Below are 22,593 nucleotides of genomic sequence, written 5' to 3' on the forward strand. Positions count from 1 at the left end.
AATCAATAAATAATCAACGTCACTGATTTTTTTTTAACTATAAGAGGCCATCACCACATGCGGTACACACGCAGAGCTATCTAGTAAAATTAGTTGTGATCCATTTATTGAACCTCTGTATTTACGTATGTAACGTAAACTGTTCATGTTGTTTATTCATCATTGAATTTCTACCGAGAACAATAGACGTAGCAGTATTAGTGATCTTTGCAATACGAAAGATTGTGACATGGTATTGATTTACAAAAAAAAAAAAACTCTTAAACATGTTATATTGAATGTACTATTCAAAATTCAGACATACCGGTGTATCTAGGGGTCCAATAAACAATTTCGAGCATTTTCGGCTTCGCTTCAGAAGTCCGCGCATATCATAAGATAGCCTCTGTTATCAAAAACAAGATATCTAGCGTATTTATTAAATTGGGTAATGCATTGATCTGAAGATTTTATATAACACAAACTGTAAGCGGTGACTATATTAAGTACAAACGTTTGGGCATATTTGCTTAGTTTAGATCCACGAAACGTTGTTTAGCTCCACTTACATGATGAGTAAGTTCGAGAGAAAATTTATGGCGATATCATGTGAAGTAATTGTCTTATTGCTAACTCTTAACTTCCAAAAGCCTACGGTCATAAATGATAAAAATAGATAATTGGTGTTTTACCAAAGCTAGCTTGTGGAGAGGTCTCTCTTCTAAAAGCCAAATCTTACTCCAGGTGAATTGTTAGGTTATTTAGGCGTCCAAATATTACTAAGCATATACCTATATATCCCCGCAGAAATTTGCCTTATTGAGCTCAGGTTATTATATAGAAGTCTATTATTACCTAATTAATAACGTTTTTGTATGTAATATGAATACGGTTCCTTTTTAGGATATGTTTCCTTTAAAGTATGAACGTTGTATAATTGGGAGTAAGTTTTTCCCAAAAAGCCTTCTCGGTTATCGTATTGTCTGCCAGTTGACTACACACTCGGAAAAGTAGGGGCGATTGTCTGTGTACATTTTGGAAAAAAAAAGTTAAATAAAAAGCACAGCTAATAACTATTACATAGCTAGTCGAAAGATAACGCTTAGAAATACCTTACTTACTAAATGACTTTAATCTAACTGGCAATCAATCCTCAGTACCCTCAAGGGGTATTTCGAAGATATCCTTTAAACACATAAACCAAATTTGCAATTATAAAATAAAAAGCGAAGACCCTTCCTTTGTCAGTTAGTTATCCCTTAGAAAAAGGAATAATCGCATGGCACAGCTTGAGTCAGGGGTACCCATATAAGTTATTTGCTGAAATTTTATAGGAGCGCACAGGTAGGAAGATTGACTCACTTGGCCAAACTTTCTGATCAAATATAAACATAACTAGACAAACGTATTATAGTCCTTTGATGTTCCAAGCAATAGATACAATTAAAAAAAACCTAATTCTGGACGATTTCGAACATTTGCTTAAAATAAAGTTTGTTATGCATTATTTAATCGTAGAAGTTTAGTGAGCAGGTTCTTCGTAGACCTTAGGCGATTGACTACATTTCTAACAGTCGAGCACAGTTCCACTTGTGCTGTAACTTGAGAAAACCTGGATTTAATGCGCACTACGTATCTTCGTAATGAGAAATGACGGATGAACGCCATGCCTTGATAATATGCAGATAAAATTGAAGCATTCCGTCGATAATAGGTAACTTCTGGATAATAGGTAAACATTTTTTTCTACTAAATACACATTTGGGCATTAGGGGTAAACGGTTCCATTGAAAATGTACAGATATAGGAAAGTTTGTATTTCTACTCTAAATAGCTTTTCTAAGAGCTGTTATTTTAAACGAGGAATCGTTTATGTATGACAACAGTCCAAGCTATGTTAAGTTAGACCCGTCTCCCAAGTATAGCCGTCTACGATACGAATAATAGTGAAGATTTACGATGGTAGCTTAGCCGTAACAATTGGTTAGTTGAAGTGAGCTGGCCAGTTGTTCTCTGTCGCTAACGCTAAGTGAAACTGTTAGCTAAAGTTGAGTAAGTTGAAACTCAATCAAAAGTGATCCACCCAGTTAGAATAACTTACCAAAAGCAGTATGTGCCATCATTCAGACTTAAGCAGCAGATTATATGTTACACTACTGTCTCAAAAGCATTATGGACTCAAATAGGAACAACAATAACATCCCCTGGCATGGAGTGAGATTTCGATGCGATCGGCAGCATTTCCAGAAGGGCCTCGAGTTCAGTCAGTTCTGCCATTTGATTCAGGATGCGTCATCGGTAATGAAAGGCTGCACCAACGAGATTGAGGCATGCCATCAGTACCGTATGCTCGTCCTATTTTTAACCGTATTTTTAGACGACAAACAAATAAAGAAACAATGCTATTACGAGCGAACAGTATCGCCTACCATAAAATATGAACTTACTGATTTTGACGATGAGTCCTTATCGGAGAGGACTATCCGTCCGGAGTAAATATTTCAATGTACCAAAGCGGCCCTGTTAGTGTACATATTGTAGTTTGGCCAAGCACAGTCTAGATCATCGGGTGGCAGATAGAGGACGACTAGATTTAAAGATATATATTCCGCCATAGGCAATATCACAAGATACGTGTAATACTGCTGCTGAGGGGTGTCAGCTGTGAAAATCAATGAGAAAATATACGAAGGTTGTGTATACAGTACGATACGGACGGTGTGTGGTGCCATAATTTCGGTTTTTCTGATAAAAAAGCGAACGTTTTTACGAAACTCGCACGCTATTGCAAAAGTAGTGAGGCTCGCATATATTCAAATCTGTCGCTATTTTTGAACAATCTGTCCTATCTGAATTGAAATGGTTTTTCGGGTCAAAACCAGCATAAACGGCCCACTTTAGCTAATCGTAAGGCTAGTAAAAAAAGAAAAAGAAAAGAAAAGAACAGCAAAATAAGTATAATCTATTAAATGTGAAATCAATCATTCCTGCTAAATAACGGTACTGCCATCGTGTTGATTGGACTGATCCTGACCCTCAGTTCACACTAAAACTGAACGCCCCCGTCTCTTCTGAGACTTTTGAGTACCATATTTTTGGAAAATCAAGGACATCGCTGACGATATCTTCAGGTAGTCTTACAACAACATGAACTTCTAAAAGCGATTTCGCCCTAAGCGGTACCAAATAAGAAATGAGTAAAGATGTGGTCTCGCTAATATCAACTGCAGAGAAAAATGGAGAAATCTATTTAATGAGCACCTGTCTTTTATCTAGCTTCACTGGAATTACAGAGCTGACATATATCGATTTTTATCTTTATGCAGTTGAAAAAATAAGTTGACATATTTAATAACTCGTATGATGAAGTATGACGCTCGTCTATTGACCTTACTTACACTGATCTGGCACAGATATACATCGTCGATAATTATATTGTTTTATGAAAAAACAATTAATAGAACTGGTCAAATATTATTATCACGCTACACTTCTTGGAACCCATTAAAAGCGCTGGATTACATTATATAATTCATCGAAAAAAGCTGAATATTAATAAATATGCTTTTATTAGTTTTTTTCTACATGATTCAATATTAACAATTACATAATACGCTTCACTACCGGTTCTACTAGAATGCATTGACGAGGACCTGAATCTGCTTCGTTAAGCCGCTTATTCCTTCCTTCTTTTGGCTCTTCGATTGCAAACAACTGCTCTTTTCTAGTGGAACATCCAGTCTTTTTATAATTGGTATGTCACAAGTGCTCCTCATTTTAACTTTTTATGTTTCGCACTTTAAACAAAACATCTTCTTAGGGCAAGGGGTGAAACAATATTCGTTACACATTACTTAGGGATAGTATCAACGTATGCGTCCCATTCGGCGAGATAGAAGTTACCCCCAACAGGATCGCCTAGGTTATATTTCGCAGCGAAATCCTTAAGGCTCCAGTGATAGCGGTCCGCCCGCGAGGAACTAGCCACTTTCTTATCAGGTACTTCGATGCGACCCGGTTGTTTGTAAACCACGACTACGTAACGATGCAGTCCTAAAGATGTAATACAGGCAATTCGTTAGGGCCGCAATTTCAAAAGGGTATCGAACAAAATTTTAGTCTGTTTAGAATATTTGACCATAGAGATTTGCAACAAAGTGTGCTTATTTTAATCAAACAATCTCCAATCAAAAGGCAGTGGGTGAATCTGGATGCTAATCCAAGGATCATTGGAAAGTAACAAAAAGGAACTAATTTTTCTGACCATCGCTATTGCTCCAGCTTTCGTTACGACAGCGTGGTATTCGAGGACCTACCAGTGCCTTTAGGGGGTCCCGAGCCACGATAACCGGCGATCTCCTCTCCTTTGCCGATATCCATTTCGGGAATATTGACCACCAGCCAGTGCTTGACCTCTCTCAGCGTGGGTTTTTCTCGGGAGGGAGCGTCCGGATCAACCATGGCCAACGTATAGAAGGCTCCATTTTCTACAGGCCAAGTCACACTAGTCGGCGGGTTTTTTACCTGGGTCGGCGTCAAAGTATTGCCAAGACGCAACACAGCGCCGTTTCCATAATCCACCTTTGAATAAAAGAGTAAGCAATCTAAGTGCACGCCACTATACCTTCGCATTATTTATTTCAGCGGCCATCAATTAGAAAATCAAATGATTACTTCAAATAGAGATTCTATCTTTTAGAAAAAAAAACAACTTCATAACCCGTATTAGGGAAGAGAGCAGGCATAATTTGAGGCTATGGAAACTTGAGAAAGCTATATAGCTAAGGTGATATTTATGTGAAGGATTCACTACACGTTTGTGACATTGAGAATATGAATCATTTTATGTAATTATATTTTCTGGTCGACAGAGAGGCAGAACTAAGTAGGCACTAGAATTCAATCTTGATTGAGCCTGATTCAACTTCAATTATCAAAGATTAAAATTTACACATGTACATAGCAAGCACACATGTGCTTACTATGCTTTTATTCGTCTTACTTAAATCGACCTTCCACATAAGTGAACGTAATAATATAACTCCACATAATGAGGAACGATTGAGCTGTTGTAAAAAGTGGCCTCAGCCGCTAATGTTTTTTTCAATCGGAAATTCAGAGTAACAGTCACACTTCATTGCAAAGTGCACATTAGTCTATAGATTATATGTGTATATAATGGTCATAGCAAGAAGAAGAAGAATAATAATGAAGGAATGACCGAAGGAATTGATTTGCTTAGACAGCGATTGATCTTCACGAAACTGCTTTCTGAACTACCACTGTGCAGATTGATGGATCAGAGCTAAAAGACGTTGCTGAACTTCAACTGTTGACGATAGTGTACTGAATGTTTGAAAGAAGACTATATAATTGTCAAAGGCAACACTTGATAATGAACTTTAAACTTTTAATTAGTCATATACTGCAACGCTATATTAATTAATTTATATATATAGCGTTGCAGTATATGTTTGACGTGGTTATATGCAAGTTGCAAGATCAACTAAATATATCTTTTCTCAAAATATGTATACGTAAATAATTCACCGAAAAGCATAAGAACCTAATGCACTCCCGACACTCCTAAGAGAAATCCGAAATCGTTTAAATAAATTTTTCATAAAAAGTCGTGGGCGTGCAAAAACTGCAGGTATAATCCAAAAACATTTGAAAAGGCTCTTGAGTAACAGTGCAAAGAGGTAAATAGGGCCATACCTCTACATTGGCTTTGGGTGCGATTGGCAGAACATCGGGTACTACTTTCAATTTTTCCATCTCCTCTTTTAGGCTAGTCTTCTCATTATCGCCCAAAACTCCGCTAAGGATCAACGTTCCCACCAGAACAGCTGGCATACGCCAGTTTTGACGCTGTTGTCTCATAACGACTCCTGTTTTTTGTTTTCGCCGTGCTTGCTCTTCTTCAATGAAGAAACAACAGCTTCTCATGTGTTCGGCCGTACCGTCGCATTTATTAAGGTGCTGGTCGGTGGTCTTATATTCGTACCAATGCGACCCTCATTCGCGTGCAGCTCAGACACTTTTCAAAGAGTAGTTCTGGGAAAGTACATCCAGCTTGAAGAAAGCGTACAGTTGCCTGCCACTGATAACTGGCAAGCTGATAGCCACGAGATGACGTTTGGAAAATGACTACAGATAATGGAGTTCCGTATTTTAACGATCATTTTGTTTTTGCTATGAATAGACAAACTTAACGTGCTGTTTATTTAGCGACTTGTAAATCTCGGTGATTTTTGTCAGGATTCTGAAATTTTGATAAGCGGTCTCTAACCAATGACTACCGTTAACCTAGTATCATGAACTAGAAAAGGACCAGTAAAATAAATCTGTCGAGAACAGAATGTCGAAACAAATCCGTAACGTTAGATTTTTGAAGGGGTAGTCTATAAGACTCATGTGTCTGACTATCAAGGCCGTCAGTTGTTACCCCCGATTAGTAAATCCACATGTCTTGCCTTAATTGTTAGCGTCATCTTTAAATGGCCGAGTTATAATTTAGGTAAAAACAAGTAAATCGTGGAAAAAAATTAGCGAATGGTATTTGGGTTACGCTCCCTAACCACGAAATCGTTGTGTTCCATACATATCAGGCCTGAATTTAGGCCAACGGCCTGCGACCGAAAGCAACCTGACGGTTCCCGCTATATCGGAAATCTGAATTTGCTAGCTCGGGTCGTTACGGAACCCATTATTTGCAGTAAGTGAACTTCATTTGGTGTTATACTGTGATTTTTTCACTGAACTTCGCATATCAGAGTATGAAGAAAAACAGTTAAAGTTCGTCTTTTGAAAAAGTCTCCAAACAGTTATTAATAAGTGTGTGTTTTTGACTTGCAATATTTCATACTATAGCAGAAGTTCAGAGAAGAAACTTGAAGTGACACAACCAGTTAATTAACAAAAAATGTTATGATTCAATCCGTTTTTTATATTTATTCTTTAGCAATAAGTATATAGCTATATAGACTGAACCAATTTGAATATGTACAAACAATCGACATAAACGGTGAAGCTCGTAACTTTAAACATGGCTTACACTGTTTACAAATATCAATTTATAACTATTTCAGCAACTTACTTCATTGGAAAGGATTGGCTTAAACATCGTAGTTACCCAGACCACACTGCATGACATTTACGGCGTCACGCTGGGAACTAAATTGAGCACAAGTGACAATGCCGTTTTCAGTCTCCCTCGTCTATATCGTATAAAAATACTGGCAGGACTTACTTACACTCGTCACATTGGTAGAAAATATCACAGTCTGTTACACTCGAGAGTTAACCAAAATACGCGTAGGTCGCACAACCCACAAATCATGTTTGTGTTCCATTATGCAGGTGGCGGATTATACAGTCGTCGCTAATAGTCAGCGAACAGCAAATTTGCCTTGAAGTTTGGCCAAAACAAATTCGCTTGGGGGGCTCATCTTTGCGTACTTTTTTCTTTTAGGTAACCAATGACACAAACACTACCCGTATCATCGATATACATTTCTAGCCAAGATTAGAAACAAAGCTCTCTGGATCGAAGCATACGCTGTGTGTTACATTCACAAGTGTTCGCTATGTTCCGGAAAAATGTGAAGGATATTGTAAGCGTCGGAATTGTGATCTGTCGCTATTCACGGATATATTATATCTAACTAGCATCTATCGATATTTGTGCAGATTTTATTTCGATAGACACGCGGCCAATGTAAAACGGGAGCTCCAGGTCTACACGGTGGCTCACTAATACAGTTTACACCATTCTCTCCAAACTAATAAGCACAGCCACGACGGTTGTTATCTTGTACGATGCTATCGGCCGTCGGAAAAAAAAATATATATATATGTATATAATAATACGACGAAAAGCAGATATTTACGTCCATTCTATATGTTGAAATTCCATTCTGTAGTGTCTTGCGTAATAACCGTAGCTTTCGGGATACGTCATGTTTCATCTAAGCGACGTCGCCCGTTGTCTGGCCAAGACTTACTAATTCTAAGGACAAGCTGTAACTGGTTTGGGCCTTCCATGAAGCTCTGATATTTCAATTAATTTAAACCAATGAATCTAAAGCCGTGTGGATTATTTTAATCTCAGTCTAATGTGATAATGTTTGTTATAACGATAAATTTTGTTCTGATACAGTAAAAAGCTAAATAGTTTTTTGTATTTTCACTAATTGTGAACTACGTACTATTGGCAAAATCTTGTTTTTAAAGTAAATGTTGTTTGAGTGGGTCAAACTGTAAATTTTTAGAAAATTTTTTAGTTCCTGGGGGATGGTGCTTTCAATCTTGGCGAACTATTCCACTTTGCCGAATTGTAATCAAATCGACAACAATTATTCAATGGCCTGTTAAATGGACGCATTAGGCTAAAGGGTAGGCTGAGAGGCCACTTTCTCGAAGGAAACGTTTAGCCTACTCGAGGTCAGACAAAGGTTCGTGAGCGAAGCGTGAGTAGTCATAGGTCTATTGACTGTCCGAAAGTATATTCATTTGAAAGATATACGTAGTTAAGATATAAACACGTAAAGTTTTATAATGTGCAATGAATTAAAAAACATTCTTATGATCATGTCGTATCTCACTGTTCACCACGAAGCCCCAGCAAACTCACTAGAAGTTCTTCTTCCTCGACAATTTGAACGATGACACTAAAAAGTTAGCATTGCGCCGGTTTTTCGTCTCGCTATCGTATCGTTTTGCATTAGTCGGCCCTTTAAGAGCGTTCGAGATTCTCTGGTCTGGACCCAGTTGCTGTGTCTATGACTGAACTCGGAAGGAAACGAAACACACCAGCTTGAGGCCGGAGAGAGGAGACCGTCTTGTCTCTGCTTATAACGACGAAAATGGCGGGTCGAGAAAGGCTACGAAAAAAAGCGGGCGACGAACCATTGCCTTCACTGAGCGATCGACGTTTCCTGTTGCCTCGCTTCTCCGAGCTGGCCGTTCACGAATGGCTACGGGGCTAAAAGTGGTTTGAGTTCTCACCGTTGACCTGCAGGTCGCTACGGCGCCAGTTGTTGCTGTATAGAGCAAACGAACAGGGAAAAATAAGCAACAAGAAGGCCTGTTTGACCATAAATCGATCCAACGTGAACTAGCAAGCGGAACTATAAAAGCAATCGTGTTAAAAGTGTGAAAGAAAACAAAGACTGACTAAAGCGACACGAGACACAACATGTGAGTCACGAATCCAATAATATTTGGGAACATCAGAAGCGATCCGGTACACGTAGCGGTGTATCTGGATCTGAATAATCCGCCGCAATATGCTGAGAAGTAATATTGGGCCTGTTTTCGTTTTGGCAAAATCACCTTCCTGTGATCGGACCAGTTGCGGTGACGAACCCTCGAGTGATACGAAAGCGTTGAAAATTGACTTTGCAACGGCCTATCTAGCCAGCAGCCAAACAATACTAACGTATTCATCTAAAACAAGATCTTATTTATTCATTCAGTGTAATTGTAAATAAATTAGCTCAACTATTGTGCATCCAAGATATAAAACCTACTCAGTCGGAGGGCAATTTAACTATAGTTTTATTTTTTATTGTTGGGTATCGATCCATCATACAGAACCAACTGGCTAGCATAGATAAATATTCATCGTTAATATAGTGATTATAGATTGAGGTCTTCCGAGTTCAAGGACGGAAATTCTATAATAGTATTAGCGTTGCGGGCCTTCAGCTCTACTAAATATCTGTCGTTTTCTCAGACGGTGGTATGTGACCAATTGCCAAGCTTTCATTTACCAACTAAATCTTTTTAACATCCGATCCGAAGCGCGTCGAACTATCGGTAGCCCAATTTATATAGTATATATTATAGTATAGTATATATTGGAAATTTTCTCCGAACATACAAAACGACCGAGTACGTCCTACGTATGTAATACATAGCAGTAAGCTGTGATCGAATGTCTAACGATTAGGTAACGATATGGAACGTCGACAAATCTACGGTACACTAATATTGCGATCTTTTGTTATGATTTTAGTTCACCGAAGCCGCGAATTACTAAGCAGTTCTGCCACGTCAGTCATTTTCGCCTATCCAGTTTAAAGTACTTTCTTTAATTTTTACGAGATGAATCTTCACCGTCCGGTGTGTATGGGCGATGGGGGCATGCCGCAGTGAGAAACATAGTACAGATTGACCGAATCATCAGTTACCGATGCCTGCAACTGACACTCATTTTGTCTGAGATGTCTCATACTGATTGGTACTACCATACGACTCTGCTATAGCAGTTATTTGGAAGATTTCCGTTTAACAGATACGTGCCTCCCTATTCGTTATCCTATACCTGCAGGAATGATGCTGTTCTACGAGGAGAAAAGTATCCACAAACACAAGTTGTAAAATTGTACCCTATAGGAAATTGTTATCGGGTGTTTGTTTGGGTCTCTCTTGTTATCCTATGTCGCTGATGAATACTATGCCCAAGGGGTCAAAATAGGCTGATGCGACGTAAAAAGTATGTATATATTCTTATTAGTGGCAAATTCCAATTGTTATCGAAATAAGTGTTTCAGTAATTTAAAAATAACTGCCGTATTATAGTTAAGTAAGCTGCGCGCAAAACCGTTTCCGTCATGGTGCAGCACTGACGTGGATTCAGGGACACGTAACCTAGGCTAGACATGCAGCTGGGCATGGACTCACTTTGTTCTATACTGTAAGGAGCCAGCCGTCTGAAACATTACTTAGCCGTAGTAACCTTCAAACATCTATTTATTTTACGGAAATGTCCGCTATTACTAAGGAAAAATTACTATTAAGCAGTTCTTAAGCTGTTATTTACGACTAGGTGAAACAGGTGTCATTTGTCGTTGTCGAAAGCGTTCATGTTGAAAGCGTGACTCAATGTTTGCGCGTCGCTGATTTAACAATATCATGATTTATCAATTGACTGCTATAATTTACTATAATTACGCTTCACCCGCACTGCGAAGGGGGCAATATTTACTACCTTAGACGATAATATTTATTCTTTATAGTGTGACAATAGCGTTGTCGGGCTACCAGGCTCCGATAGAGAGAGGACACTGAAGCTGACAACTTACGTATATATCCATTTTGGGAATATCGGCCAATTGTGTAGGCCGCGATTGGCCTACACAATCGGCGAGATTATTTCTCCTTCGTCAACACGCTATATTCAATTTCATCAAATAGCTGGGTTTTTTTTTCATTTGAGTGGATATGTTTGAACGTAGTTCATGTAATGACTTTACCAGTTTACAGTCCTCTCCCGCAGGGTTTGGATAGTTGTTTAGTACTAAGTCATGCTTATCCACGCTAGTCCCATTAATACTCTATCTTTGATATCCGGCCACGTCCATAGATTATATAAAACCGAGTGCATTTTGTTCAAAGACAACGACATTCTACGTACCTATATGTCTCATGAGCAGAACATTTGTTCAGGTCACTACTGTCAGCCGGCTTCGTGGAAGGTGCGGACGAGGCAGAACTTCGAGTGCAAATGCTGTCGGAGTTCAGGGCTAGCCTTAATTCAATGAAGGCTGTTGGACTGATGCTAGGAATGCCTGGTTGTGAGCCCGAGAACTGTAAGAAAAAGGTACGTCTGCTAGGCCACACAACAACGCTACTAAACATTGCGGAAGTAACAGTCGATGAGTTCTTACCGCCTGTGAACACTGGAGTAGACACAAATGCTAAGGCAGTCAAATTAGATATAAAAAGGTTTACATTTTTTTAGTATATGTTATTTGTTGAGCTCCTGGGTTTGCAAATACGACATGCGTCCCTACGCGAGACGCAAAGCGGTCCTAATTTATTGTCAAAACTATCATTATGTGAATTGCAGCGTTTACTCAGATCAGATGAATATTTCACAATGGCTCTGCTGCAGCATACTTCAAATTCGCCTACAAAGACTAAAATATCCAGTCGTTCTATTAGTTTTTCGTATTTAAATATATATAATCTGTGCACTGCGTTTCTGTCTGCTGTTTATCTTTCGGCACGATCAGGTCTGGCTTTGGAGCATTCGAGCATTACACTTCATGCTATTTCTTCTGTGGATCGTCGACCTGTGGGATCATGCGGCAGCGATGAGCGGTTCCGTGCTATGGAACCGCTCTCTGTTAGGCGTACTTCACGTGAATGCAATATTCAATTCTATCTATTTCAACATGGAAGCAAACATTCTACTTCTTAAAAACATAGTTCAGGATCTGTCGAGGATTGTCCGCAAATTCGAAACCTCACCACGGGCGACCAGTGTTTATCGGCATGTTTCGATTGTCGCACTTGGCCTTTTCTTTCTAACCTTCAGCGCTCGCTTGATCGAGACGTTCTACGTGACAGACTTCAGAAGCGTCGCGGTTGGCACCCAACACATTGTTGCCGGCCTTCTGTTGTTCAGCAGTCTGTATTATACGACGATTTTTATGAGCGTAGTGTTTTACCAATTGAATCTCATTACGATCAGAGTTACGGCTCATGCAAAGGAGAAGCCAATTCAGGGTATCCGACAGCACGAAATGGTAGGCCGTCTATTAAACGATCATGTCAACAAAATCTTCGGCTTGCCCATCTTGTTGATGAACGTAACAATGGTCTTTCTCACCCTAGATTTGTTATTTACATTAAATAGGCAGGTCTCGAACGATAGATGGCTATCAACGTACCTACAGAGCCTCAGCGGTATTCTTCTCATGATGGTAATGGTCGAGATGGCGTGCAGGATGTCGAAGTCGTCCATGGTTCTTCCCGACCTCATCTATGACCAGGTTTATAACTGCAAACTGTTCTGCACCAATTGATCATCTGCCCGATAGGTAGAAGTGCAGGTTGGCTCGCCTATTAATTAGTGTGTAACATTCTAAACACGATAGATGATTCGAGTACGACTACTCAAGTAGACTGTGTTAGCACTTCGTTTATTTCTCAAGGAGGTGTGATGTGAAATGTGTGTCGTTGATAGTATTATTAGGCTTGGTACTTTATACTTGAAAGAAATATACAATTGTGAGTAAGTTTACATTATGCTATAGAACGACTCGAGAAATGCATTGTTTTTTTACCTAAACTTCGCTTAATAACTGCAAACGCTAGTTCGTGAAACTATTTAATAATATCGGTCCATATATGCCTTACATTAAATAAATCGGCTACCAAAAACAAAAGTTTCACTTGTAGCTTTCCTCTACATTAGTATTCAGGTAGCTTAATTTACCCACTGCCGTTGTAATTCTCTTGTGTGACTCTGTCATTTTAAGATCTTGACTCGAAAAGTGACGAGCAGAAGCTCGATTCATCAGTGCGACCTGTTTTTGGCTAATTTTCGTCGGTTCTCCGTTCGTGTTTGGAACGATATAGCCCTTGACCGTAAGCTCATTCTCATTTTTACTGGGGTTATCGGTTTCTACGCGGTTATACGAGCCCAAAGAGTGCCGAACTCGCTGCCGCTCCACATGTTAATCAACTACGATTCGGCGGAAATGGCTTTTGTGAAAACTGACCATTATAGCGGTCCTCACAATTTTCAGCCGCTAGTTCAGCCGCTACATACGAATTATAGCGTCAATGATTTGCTCTAGCTCAGAGATTTCCTATTGTTATGATAAGACGGACAGAACCAGATCTAAGAATGCGAGGAAAAGAGGATGATATCATGGCAATGTACTGGAATAAAAAATAGATCAGGTAATAATAACAAGCGATCAAACGTGTGTTCAAAGGTATATATTCGATATAGTGCAGCGACCTAATAATGGAAATTTTGCATTAGAAAATATTCAAGCTTTGTTTGTTTAAGTTATTACGCTTATCGTTGTGGAATTTTATAAACATACGCTTCTATTTAAACATACTCGTGTATATTTAAGGGTACATAGCGAAAATGCTATCTAGCGCATATTTCACTTCAGCGACACACAAGATATTCTCGTATCAGATAGGTTTTTCTAAAGAAATCGACACCGTCAGTCTTCCTCCCGAAATCAGCTTTGGCCGAACGGTTCATTCACAGACAACATATGTGTATTTGGTAGACGTAGTATAATTTCAATGACTCGTTTCTAGTTGTTGCGCGTTCTCCGACGACCTGAGCGATTATAGGATCGGTCGTTTTTACCTTGAGGCCCAAACATCATTTACCGAATAAACTCAAGGCGCAAGCGTTGGTTCAACAGAGATCTGCACCGAAACCTCTTTCTCTGTATAGATGGAAGTAAAGCCTATTCCATTTTACAAACCTTTTGATTCAGGTCCAAAGTGTTGTGCCGCTTTTAGAGTTTGCTTAGCCCTTTAGAGCTCTCTGCGCACTTCTTATAACCCAAAGATTATCACTATGAAGTGCAGAAAAGTAGAGCTTCCTTAGAAAATGCATTCGATAGCTTTTTCGTGCGACAACATCTCTTAACATCTACCCATTTTACCTCTGTAGAGTTTTTCTTCACTAGGTAAAAACTTCATCGTTTCTATGCTTATGTTAGGGAATATATCCGACGGAAGCTAGGGAAACATATAGAATTTATAGCATAATTTTTCTTCAAATCGAAGAGAAAAAAAATGCTGGTAGTAAAAGTCCTAAATATTTCTATATGTATTACTGTGTTTCGTTAGTTATATGTTTCGGATAGTGATGATCAAGTTTAGAGTAGGACTAAATGTGAAGAGGCATTTTTTGCTTAAAAGCTTCATCGAATAGTACGCCAATACTACGAATAGAAAGACCAATTTCGTAGTGAGATCGTCATAACATTCGTTTTCAGACCCTCCCTTTTTCTTCCGTCTATCGCGTAAGTACTCGTTCCGTATAACGTTCATCATACGGTGTTTGGTGGGATAAATTTGTAGGCCGATACCTGCACTTGGGCCTAGCACAAAAACCCAAATGTATTAGTGAAAATGGTTATCTTGTTCATCTATGAGCGAAAGCTTAGCTTTTGTATAAGCTTCATACTCAACGGGTACCGCCATATCGACGTACAGCATAGAAAACTATATGCGCGCAGATAGTCTACGAACCTGCAATCGATGTCTTCTTAGATACTGCTTTATTTCCTATCACGCAAATAGGCGCGTTGCGATTTATAACTGAATAGCAGCATACAAAATGGGTCGAAAAGGTGACCCGAGCAGCAGCCGCCGTGCAGAAAGGACTGAAACATTTAAGTGATGGCTGGTTTACTGTGTTCTGCTTTTGTATATTTGTATTAGTGAGTTATAATTTATACGAAACGGAAATATGAACACTTTTGCTAGTGACTGGAGGCAATTGAAGTGAATTGATTGGGAAAGATCAACGGTTTCTTCGAACCTAATACTATGTATCATCCTTAAACCTGTATCTTGTTAGATCTGCTAGCTTAATATCGTGTTTCTTTTTTAGTGGCTCCTTGATCATAGCGACTTGTATGTGTTCTCAGCTAACTTGCTTCCTCTTTCGAACTCGCTACGAAGGTTTTCGTTTGTAATACAACAAACAAGCTTAATCACATCTTCATTTGCGGTGTGTCCGTTCCACCGACTCCAAATGATGCCCTATATATGCCCTCGCGTATGATATATACATATATATATATAAAACTTGTTACTTAGACCCGAGATATTATTGCCGACTCTGCTATATCTAACGGAACGATGACGCTCCCCATCCCCGATACGTTACCCCAACTATAAGGGAAACAACATGTCAGTGTCAAAATTAAGCCTGCGCTATATCTGTCCTGCGTAAATGGCCAGGCTACCGTTTATGAGGACAGATTTTTGTATTTATTCTTTATTCGTCGTCTAGTTACACGATAGGCAATTGGGGTGATGTCAACTAAATGCCGCGTATACGGCATTAAAAAAGATCTTTTTGCTGTTCTATTTCTCTGATGTGTTTGGGCCATTGCGAAAAAGCGCTTGCAGCTCATCGGGCAGGCCGATGTTTCAACTTAGCTTATTTAATCTTAATGTAAAACGTACTTAAAATGGATATAGTAGAACGAATGGTAGTTCACTTGCAATAGCTAAGTTTGACGCTAAATGATTCAGTTTCTATTATAATATCACCCATATACCTATGATCAGGCGATATGAGTGCTACACGTCGTGGAGTAACTTGATTTCGTTATGATTATCTTAATCAAAAAGGGCCTGGTTCTCTATTGATGTGTTCGGTAATGCCGACCGAGATTCAAGGGTTCCTACCGGTGACCGACTTCCGTACGGCTGAATAGAAAGTCACAATGTCTGGAGTCATCTTTATATGTCTTTATATAGCCTAATATGTCTCTTCAGGTTTAAAAGTAATGTAATATGGCAGCCCAAACCAATCTCTCGTTGTATACTCTACGGAGCGAATCTCAACCTTTCCGTTCAACATTCACCGCGCCATCCAATCATTCAGAGGAAAACGAAACTTCATGTCGTTTCTTGCTATCTTGCATTTCTTTATGTTTCTCTGAGAAGAGATTGATAAGCGATGGCGGCGGATCATTCAGTGCACTAGTTCCATGCGATTTTGCCTCGTTGATCTTTCGCGCACTTTGGCCCGCCGCCTCGCCTCAGCGAGTCCTGTATTCTTATCCACCCTTCTAGCTGCTTTTCTTTACCATGTTATCTCTCGATTTAGTATTCGGAGCCTAACAAGGCTCAATGAGCGAACGATTCGACTGTGGTGGTGGCGCTATCGTAACCCAATAAGGATTGTCAGCTAGCGAACATCGCAGAGCGAACGGGACGAACCTAAATACCCGACGTAAAAATGCCAGTGATAGCCATTTATATATATATATATATATATATATATATATGTGTGTATATAAATGACACCTATACCGGGAAAAATACGTGGTGCCTTGCGCCTTTCCCAGCGCAGAGTGTCACGCTGCTGCTGATATTATTATTATTATTATTGCATCCTTGTCGTGAAGATGATGGTTTCGGTAAGCTCTTGGCCCCATATCGCATCCTTTTCCTGGCGTTTTTTCTTTCGTACTGTTGGTACGTGTGTAGAGAAGTCGTCCTTAGGTTAATGTTACGTTGTTGCAGCGCTATAGGGTACGTATAATGTATCCTTCAAGCGTCGATCTATTGGGTCCTTCAAACTGAAGCCTGTGTGTACCCCGCCCCTGTCCTCCTGAATACTCACTGCGCCATCGGGCTTTACGGGGAAGGAAGAAGACGCAGCGTGGGACAACAGCGAAAAAAAAAAAGTCGCCTCTTCACCTGAATAGCAGTAGCCTTGATGAGCGTCAGAGTTTTTTGTTGCCAAGAGCAACAATAGCTGCTGCGTTCTGACATTTCGGTGAAATTCTTTATTGGCTGTCAAAGGTGCTGGTCATTCACATAAGGATAACACTCTGGATAGGTCTAAAGTTGGCGTACTTTAATCTCCAGATGCATCGGCGATGATTTGCCATCCTGAACGGAAGACAGGCCAATACCTCTGTAATAATATTGTGTGTTTCCGTTAGTGTACTGCACCGAATACTCCTGGATAGAATTCGTTTAGAAATAGGTCGTTGTATGAGGAAGACGCAAGTATCGTATCTGAAGAGTACGTTTTTGGCACTTTCCGTTGATCGATCCGCTTCATTTCATTTGCTTTGAGCTTTGGCTTAAACGTGGCAAACTTCGGTCGGAAAGAAATGGTGCGCCTAGTTTGGGGCATTTTTTTTTTTTTATCGAAAGACTAAAATATTGTATTGATTTGCAAATAATAAATAGCACAACTATGGCGTCATTTGCTGGGAATGTTACCATCGTGTTTCCGTCTCCTTAGGGAATGGGCATGATGCGAACCTTTATTGGTCAGTCTAATCGTTTGAGTAAACTTTCTGAATCGGCGCTCATGGCTGAATGTTTAGGCAAACTTTAGGGTCGTACAGCGAATTCCTTTGCTACTAAAAATAGGGTCTTGCGAGAATAGAGGGTTATCGGTTGTAAATCGATTTTTGAAAGCAAAGGATTCTTCAACTACAACCGTTAACGGCCCAAACAGTTTCGTTCAGTTTCATATTAGGGAAACGGCAAAGTTTTTATTTAACAAATAAGATGAACTCGCATGTTTTCATTTGACAGTTACAAGGTGAAGAACAGACCGTATTAGATGTTGGTAAACATTTCCGCGCCAACGTGGTATTGTCCAACCTCGAAGCGTACTTTGTAATTTGCACCGCGCGAATCTATTACGCAACTACAGATACTGCAAGAGCATCATGAGTAGGAAATCTTGTACTTTTTAATAAAAAAGTGAGACTAGTCTCTGAAATAAGGTATTCATTTAAAAAGGCGCCATGTACAATGCCAAGATTAATTAGTTACTAATCCTAGATGGATGTATTTTTTTTTTGCAATTAAGTTAACCACGTTACAAATAGCTCTATGAGTCGATTGATTGGTTGGTTGGTTGGTCAATTAACAAAATTTACCTTGTCATAGAAAGAAGCATAACAATATAAAATTGTCGCTACTTTGGACATGTGCAATCATTGTGACTACTATCAAAAGCGTAAAGAAGCCGTTATGTTTCATTGTTGTTGTTCTAAGCATAGTTTGTCAAGTGGTAAAGGGTGAATAGCCTTGTCTCTAATCTGCTATTTTTCTATTAAAACGGGATCTTCGTCAACCCCTCTATTGTGTCCTTACACCCACGTTTCACTTCACTTCGCCACCCGTTTCCCTGTTACTCTGTTACAATAGAAAATTCAAGCTGTTGCTCGAGTTATCGCTATAGCTTGATTGTATTATTCGTCTCGTTCCGCGGTGAGCCGCTTTGCGCGGTCGGCTTGCGTGCAAGCACACTTTTCAACCCGAATCAGAATGCATGTAGAGTTTAGATCTAGTAGTGCTATGCTTCTGTAGAAACGCCATCTGTGTGTGCGTCGTAGTGGCCACCTATCTCGTTGATGCGTCACAGAAATAGGGTTGGGCAGATTCCTTTCCAGGGTACGGTATTAGGCGCTCAGTTGACTGGCGGGGGTTTGTCAGCAGCTTGGTGATAAGCGGTCGCAATTAGGAGGTAGCAGGCTCAGAAGTCTCAACTGGCTGCGCAATCGCTAGCCAACGAGCAAACTAATGGCTTGATCGGACCGGGTTTGTGTTACAGATTGGACATCAACGACAACTAGAATGGTCTAAGTTTCATTCTCCGGCATTATAGCCGCCGAACTGCCAATAACAACGACCTACAGACTTACGAAAGCGGGTGTCTGAGCGGCACTTTGGTCCTTGTGGGGTGCCCTCCGCGACTGGCCCCTAGGGGCCATACAAAACTCCTCGTCTTTGCCGTCGGCCTCCCTACGCGAGCTCTAAGACGCTCTCCTAGCTAGATCATGGCGGTGAAACACTGGCGAACAGCCCGTCGTCTTGTTACGCTGCAGAAGGGGTTAAGGGAATGTATTGCTGCGTCTACAGACCTGGAGACGTTTCGTGGGACTATCATGCAGCGAATTTATTCGGGACCAAAGCTTTCAAGACTTTTGGCTGTATCTTTCACGAAGGGCCAGGCCTGCTGTCGGTGCCTTTTCCCTGTTTGCTCCTCTGTTTCTATTTTATTCTAGTATAAGCACTTGGCCTGTAATAACATATATAAAACTTTACCATTTTCGGACGCCTTCCAGTCTTCTTGTATACACTCTCACAAAACTCGCGCTAGCTGCGGTGATGCGTTCGGTGTTGGTGAACATCGCTTGAGATCCTGTTAACGAAGTTGTCGCAAGAAAAATTGGTACTAAAACAGGGATAATTGTACACGCCAAAAAATGATTGGCAAACGCCTTGCATATTGACTGCATGTCGCCGCATACAGTCCCAGCAGGTATTAAACAACGGAATTTCCACCTAACAAGAAATTCCACAGCCCCACCACCACCACCACCCACCTGGCTATTCATGCCAACTACTTAATGAGGAAATCTGGTTCGTTCGTTTGCGTCGAGCGGGATACAGGTCTTCGAAAATTTCTAACACGCATCGCTAATTACGTCTGATGTGCTTCTTTTGGTTCACTGATGGGTGGTATTAACTCTTTACTCTTTCTCGTAGTGTAGATTCTTCCTCGTTTCTTGGTAACACATCGCAATAATTGGGCGCGGGACGAGTGATTCGTAGATCAGCAACGTTCATTATAGTAATAACGGTTGCAGTTCTAGTGGTAACAGGTGTTGACGCCTTTCTACAAGACCCCTGTGAAACGAGTTATAGCAGAGAGGACGCATTCGTGTGGTCTAGGTTTGAATCCAGCATTCGATACGCTTCGTTTCGTGCTGGAAACCAGCCGTCTGAGGCAGTGCTTAGCGGCCCAACAGCCGAGGGCAAAGCATGTTTGTTCTTCGAACAGGAACTGATTCCTGCCGCTAAATACAGTGTCGCCACATATTTCAGTAAACCGAAAAAAACGTGCGAAACGAGGAAGGAGAAGGTCCTAAGATGTTTTTTCTGCTATTGAATGGAGTCATTCAATAATGTGTTGTTGTAGATTTCAGCTGGGCAGCAACGACGAGGTAAAGCCGAAAGCTTTAAAGCTCGGAAAACACAGAGGAATTAGACAAGTGGCAGGGAAGGGGATGAAATAACAGCGAGAAGGTATTTCGCTGCCGCCGCTCATTCTACTAAACGGTTTCAAGGAATACTTCCTATTCAAACGTGATTGCGGAGTCGTGGACATCGGCAAAACGAAGGATGGGAAGAGTTGGTCTAGCTTGCGATGAAAGCTTTCCAGATAACAGCGTTAATCCAACCGATTTAACAGCAGCGGCCAATAGCAGCCAGAAGCAGTTTTTTCAGCCTGTTATCGGTACAGCAAAATACTGTGCTTCCTCGACTCCTCGACCTTCCTCAATTCATAGTCATCGACACTTGGAATTTGGTGAAGACCGGCAACATCAGCTGGGTTCAGAAATCTGGCCAGCTTTTGTGAAAATCTCGTAGTTAATGAATTTGTTCCAAACTGAAAAATTTAATATACAGAATATGATTATGAAGTTTATCAATACTGTTAGTTCAGAAAATAACACATCTGTAAAAAATTATATAAAATTCATCGTTATATACTAGACAGTTGTGTAAGGACAACATGTGAATGACACAACATACGGCACATGGTGCCCTATAGAGACGTTCAATAAAGACGGCCACTGATATAAGAAAAAGATACAATAACGCATGAGCGTGTGATGCGTGCTTTCTCGCATTAAGGGAAAATGCTCGTCTTAAAGCAAAAAATTAAAACAAAAAAACTTTTAGAAGTAAAGAGTGTAAACAACTGCAAAAATGGCTAACTAACCTTGGCGCTTATTTTTCCCAACCCCTCATTTATGTGGGTAACGCATGAACTTCATTTGCAAATTACGGTCCCGTTGAAGTTATGCTCACTTCTAAGTTTGGTACGACGATGTCATAAGAAGCTAGCTTAGATTTAGCGCTAATGCCGCTGGACCCTGTGAGTTCGGTCCCAACAAGGAAAGGCTATTGGCCGAGTGTAACTAGCAGCGATGGCAAATCGCTCACTAGTGGGCGGAAAGGTCGACGATTATTAACGAGAACCATCTAAACCCTAAGCTGAACATTCCGTTTGTCTCCTCCGCAGACGGTCCATAGTCCTGGAACAATCGACCCCTGAACTGTAAGGAATAAAAAGCCATTGGATTCAGAAGAGCCCCTGTAGCAGCCGAAAATGGAAAGGCACTAGGTAAGCATCTGGAGTAACTTTGAATCGAGTCCCGTACCTCCGGTAGCTACACGACCGAGACATTTAATAATACAAAATTGTTAGTTGATGCTGCAAACTTAACTTAGATTATGCCCGGCTATTTGCTTACTGGTAGCATGTCGTCTAGCACGATTTTCGCTTTTTTTTAAGTACGACTCAGTTAAGCACATTTGCAAGTGGTGTGCTGAGTGACAACTTTCCACAATGTGCTCAAGTCGAATTCAAGTTAAACTAACAAAAGCATTTAGGCCTAGCGACGAGGTAAATTAAACACTTCATAAACTGGAAAAAACTCGTGTGCCGTAAATTTTATTCTAGAAAAGCGCTATTTACACTTTAATTAATAAACATGGCAGAACGTTTCTAAGAGGAAGGCCACAGAACAGTCTGTGGCCTTCCTCTTAGAAACGTTTCATATATTTAGAATACATACATGCAAAAATCAGTATTTACCGTTTAACGTTTGCAGTAATATTATAACTATAGTTTGTCGTTATTGCTATACATCCATTTAATAGTGAGATTTTATTTTGACCCTTAAGGTCTGTTTTGATAGTCTAGATGGTGTCATTCACTACAATGTTCATTTATATTTAAGGCCAACACCACTGAAGCATTTTTATTGACCTGTCGTCTTAGACGATACGACATAGCAGACTCTTATTCAGCTGCTTAGATAGCCTCACAAAAAGCTGATTTCGTCTTCGAAATTGCCGCACTTGCCTTCAGTTCTCTTGAGAGGAAACCCACCGCATTTCAATTGGTACCTGCCCAAATAACGTAATTTTATCCCTCATTTAATCCTAATTTGATTATGGAGACGCTGCGTCCGTCTGCGTTGGCTGTGCTACGCATAGCCCGTACGGTTTTTCTCCATAACGGCAACAAACCTCTCCATAGACACGTCGGCT

At 40.2% G+C, this 22,593-nt stretch overlaps 2 protein-coding genes across 2 annotated transcripts; one reads left to right on the forward strand and one right to left on the reverse strand.

Annotated features, from left to right (window-relative positions):
- Positions 1-3,529: 3,529 nt before the first annotated feature.
- On the reverse strand, positions 3,530-6,104 carry LOC111270565 (protein D3). Its single transcript, XM_022850840.2, has 3 exons — positions 5,698-6,104; positions 4,296-4,560; positions 3,530-4,032 (listed from the first exon to the last, which is right to left on the reverse strand). Exons 1-3 carry the CDS (start codon positions 5,926-5,928, stop codon positions 3,830-3,832), a joined length of 699 nt encoding a protein of 232 aa, XP_022706575.1. The 5' UTR covers positions 5,929-6,104; the 3' UTR covers positions 3,530-3,829.
- A 2,742-nt stretch (positions 6,105-8,846) lies between these two features.
- On the forward strand, positions 8,847-13,846 carry LOC111270564 (uncharacterized). Its single transcript, XM_022850839.2, has 4 exons — positions 8,847-9,180; positions 11,434-11,587; positions 12,003-12,764; positions 13,254-13,846. Coding segments are annotated over exons 1-4 (1,239 nt in total). The 5' UTR covers positions 8,847-9,178; the 3' UTR covers positions 13,575-13,846.
- The last annotated feature ends 8,747 nt before the right edge of the window (positions 13,847-22,593 follow it).

This window comes from Varroa jacobsoni, unplaced genomic scaffold (assembly GCF_002532875.2).
Source record: "Varroa jacobsoni isolate VJ856 unplaced genomic scaffold, vjacob_1.0 contig00006, whole genome shotgun sequence".
Classification (NCBI taxonomy): domain Eukaryota; kingdom Metazoa; phylum Arthropoda; class Arachnida; order Mesostigmata; family Varroidae; genus Varroa; species Varroa jacobsoni.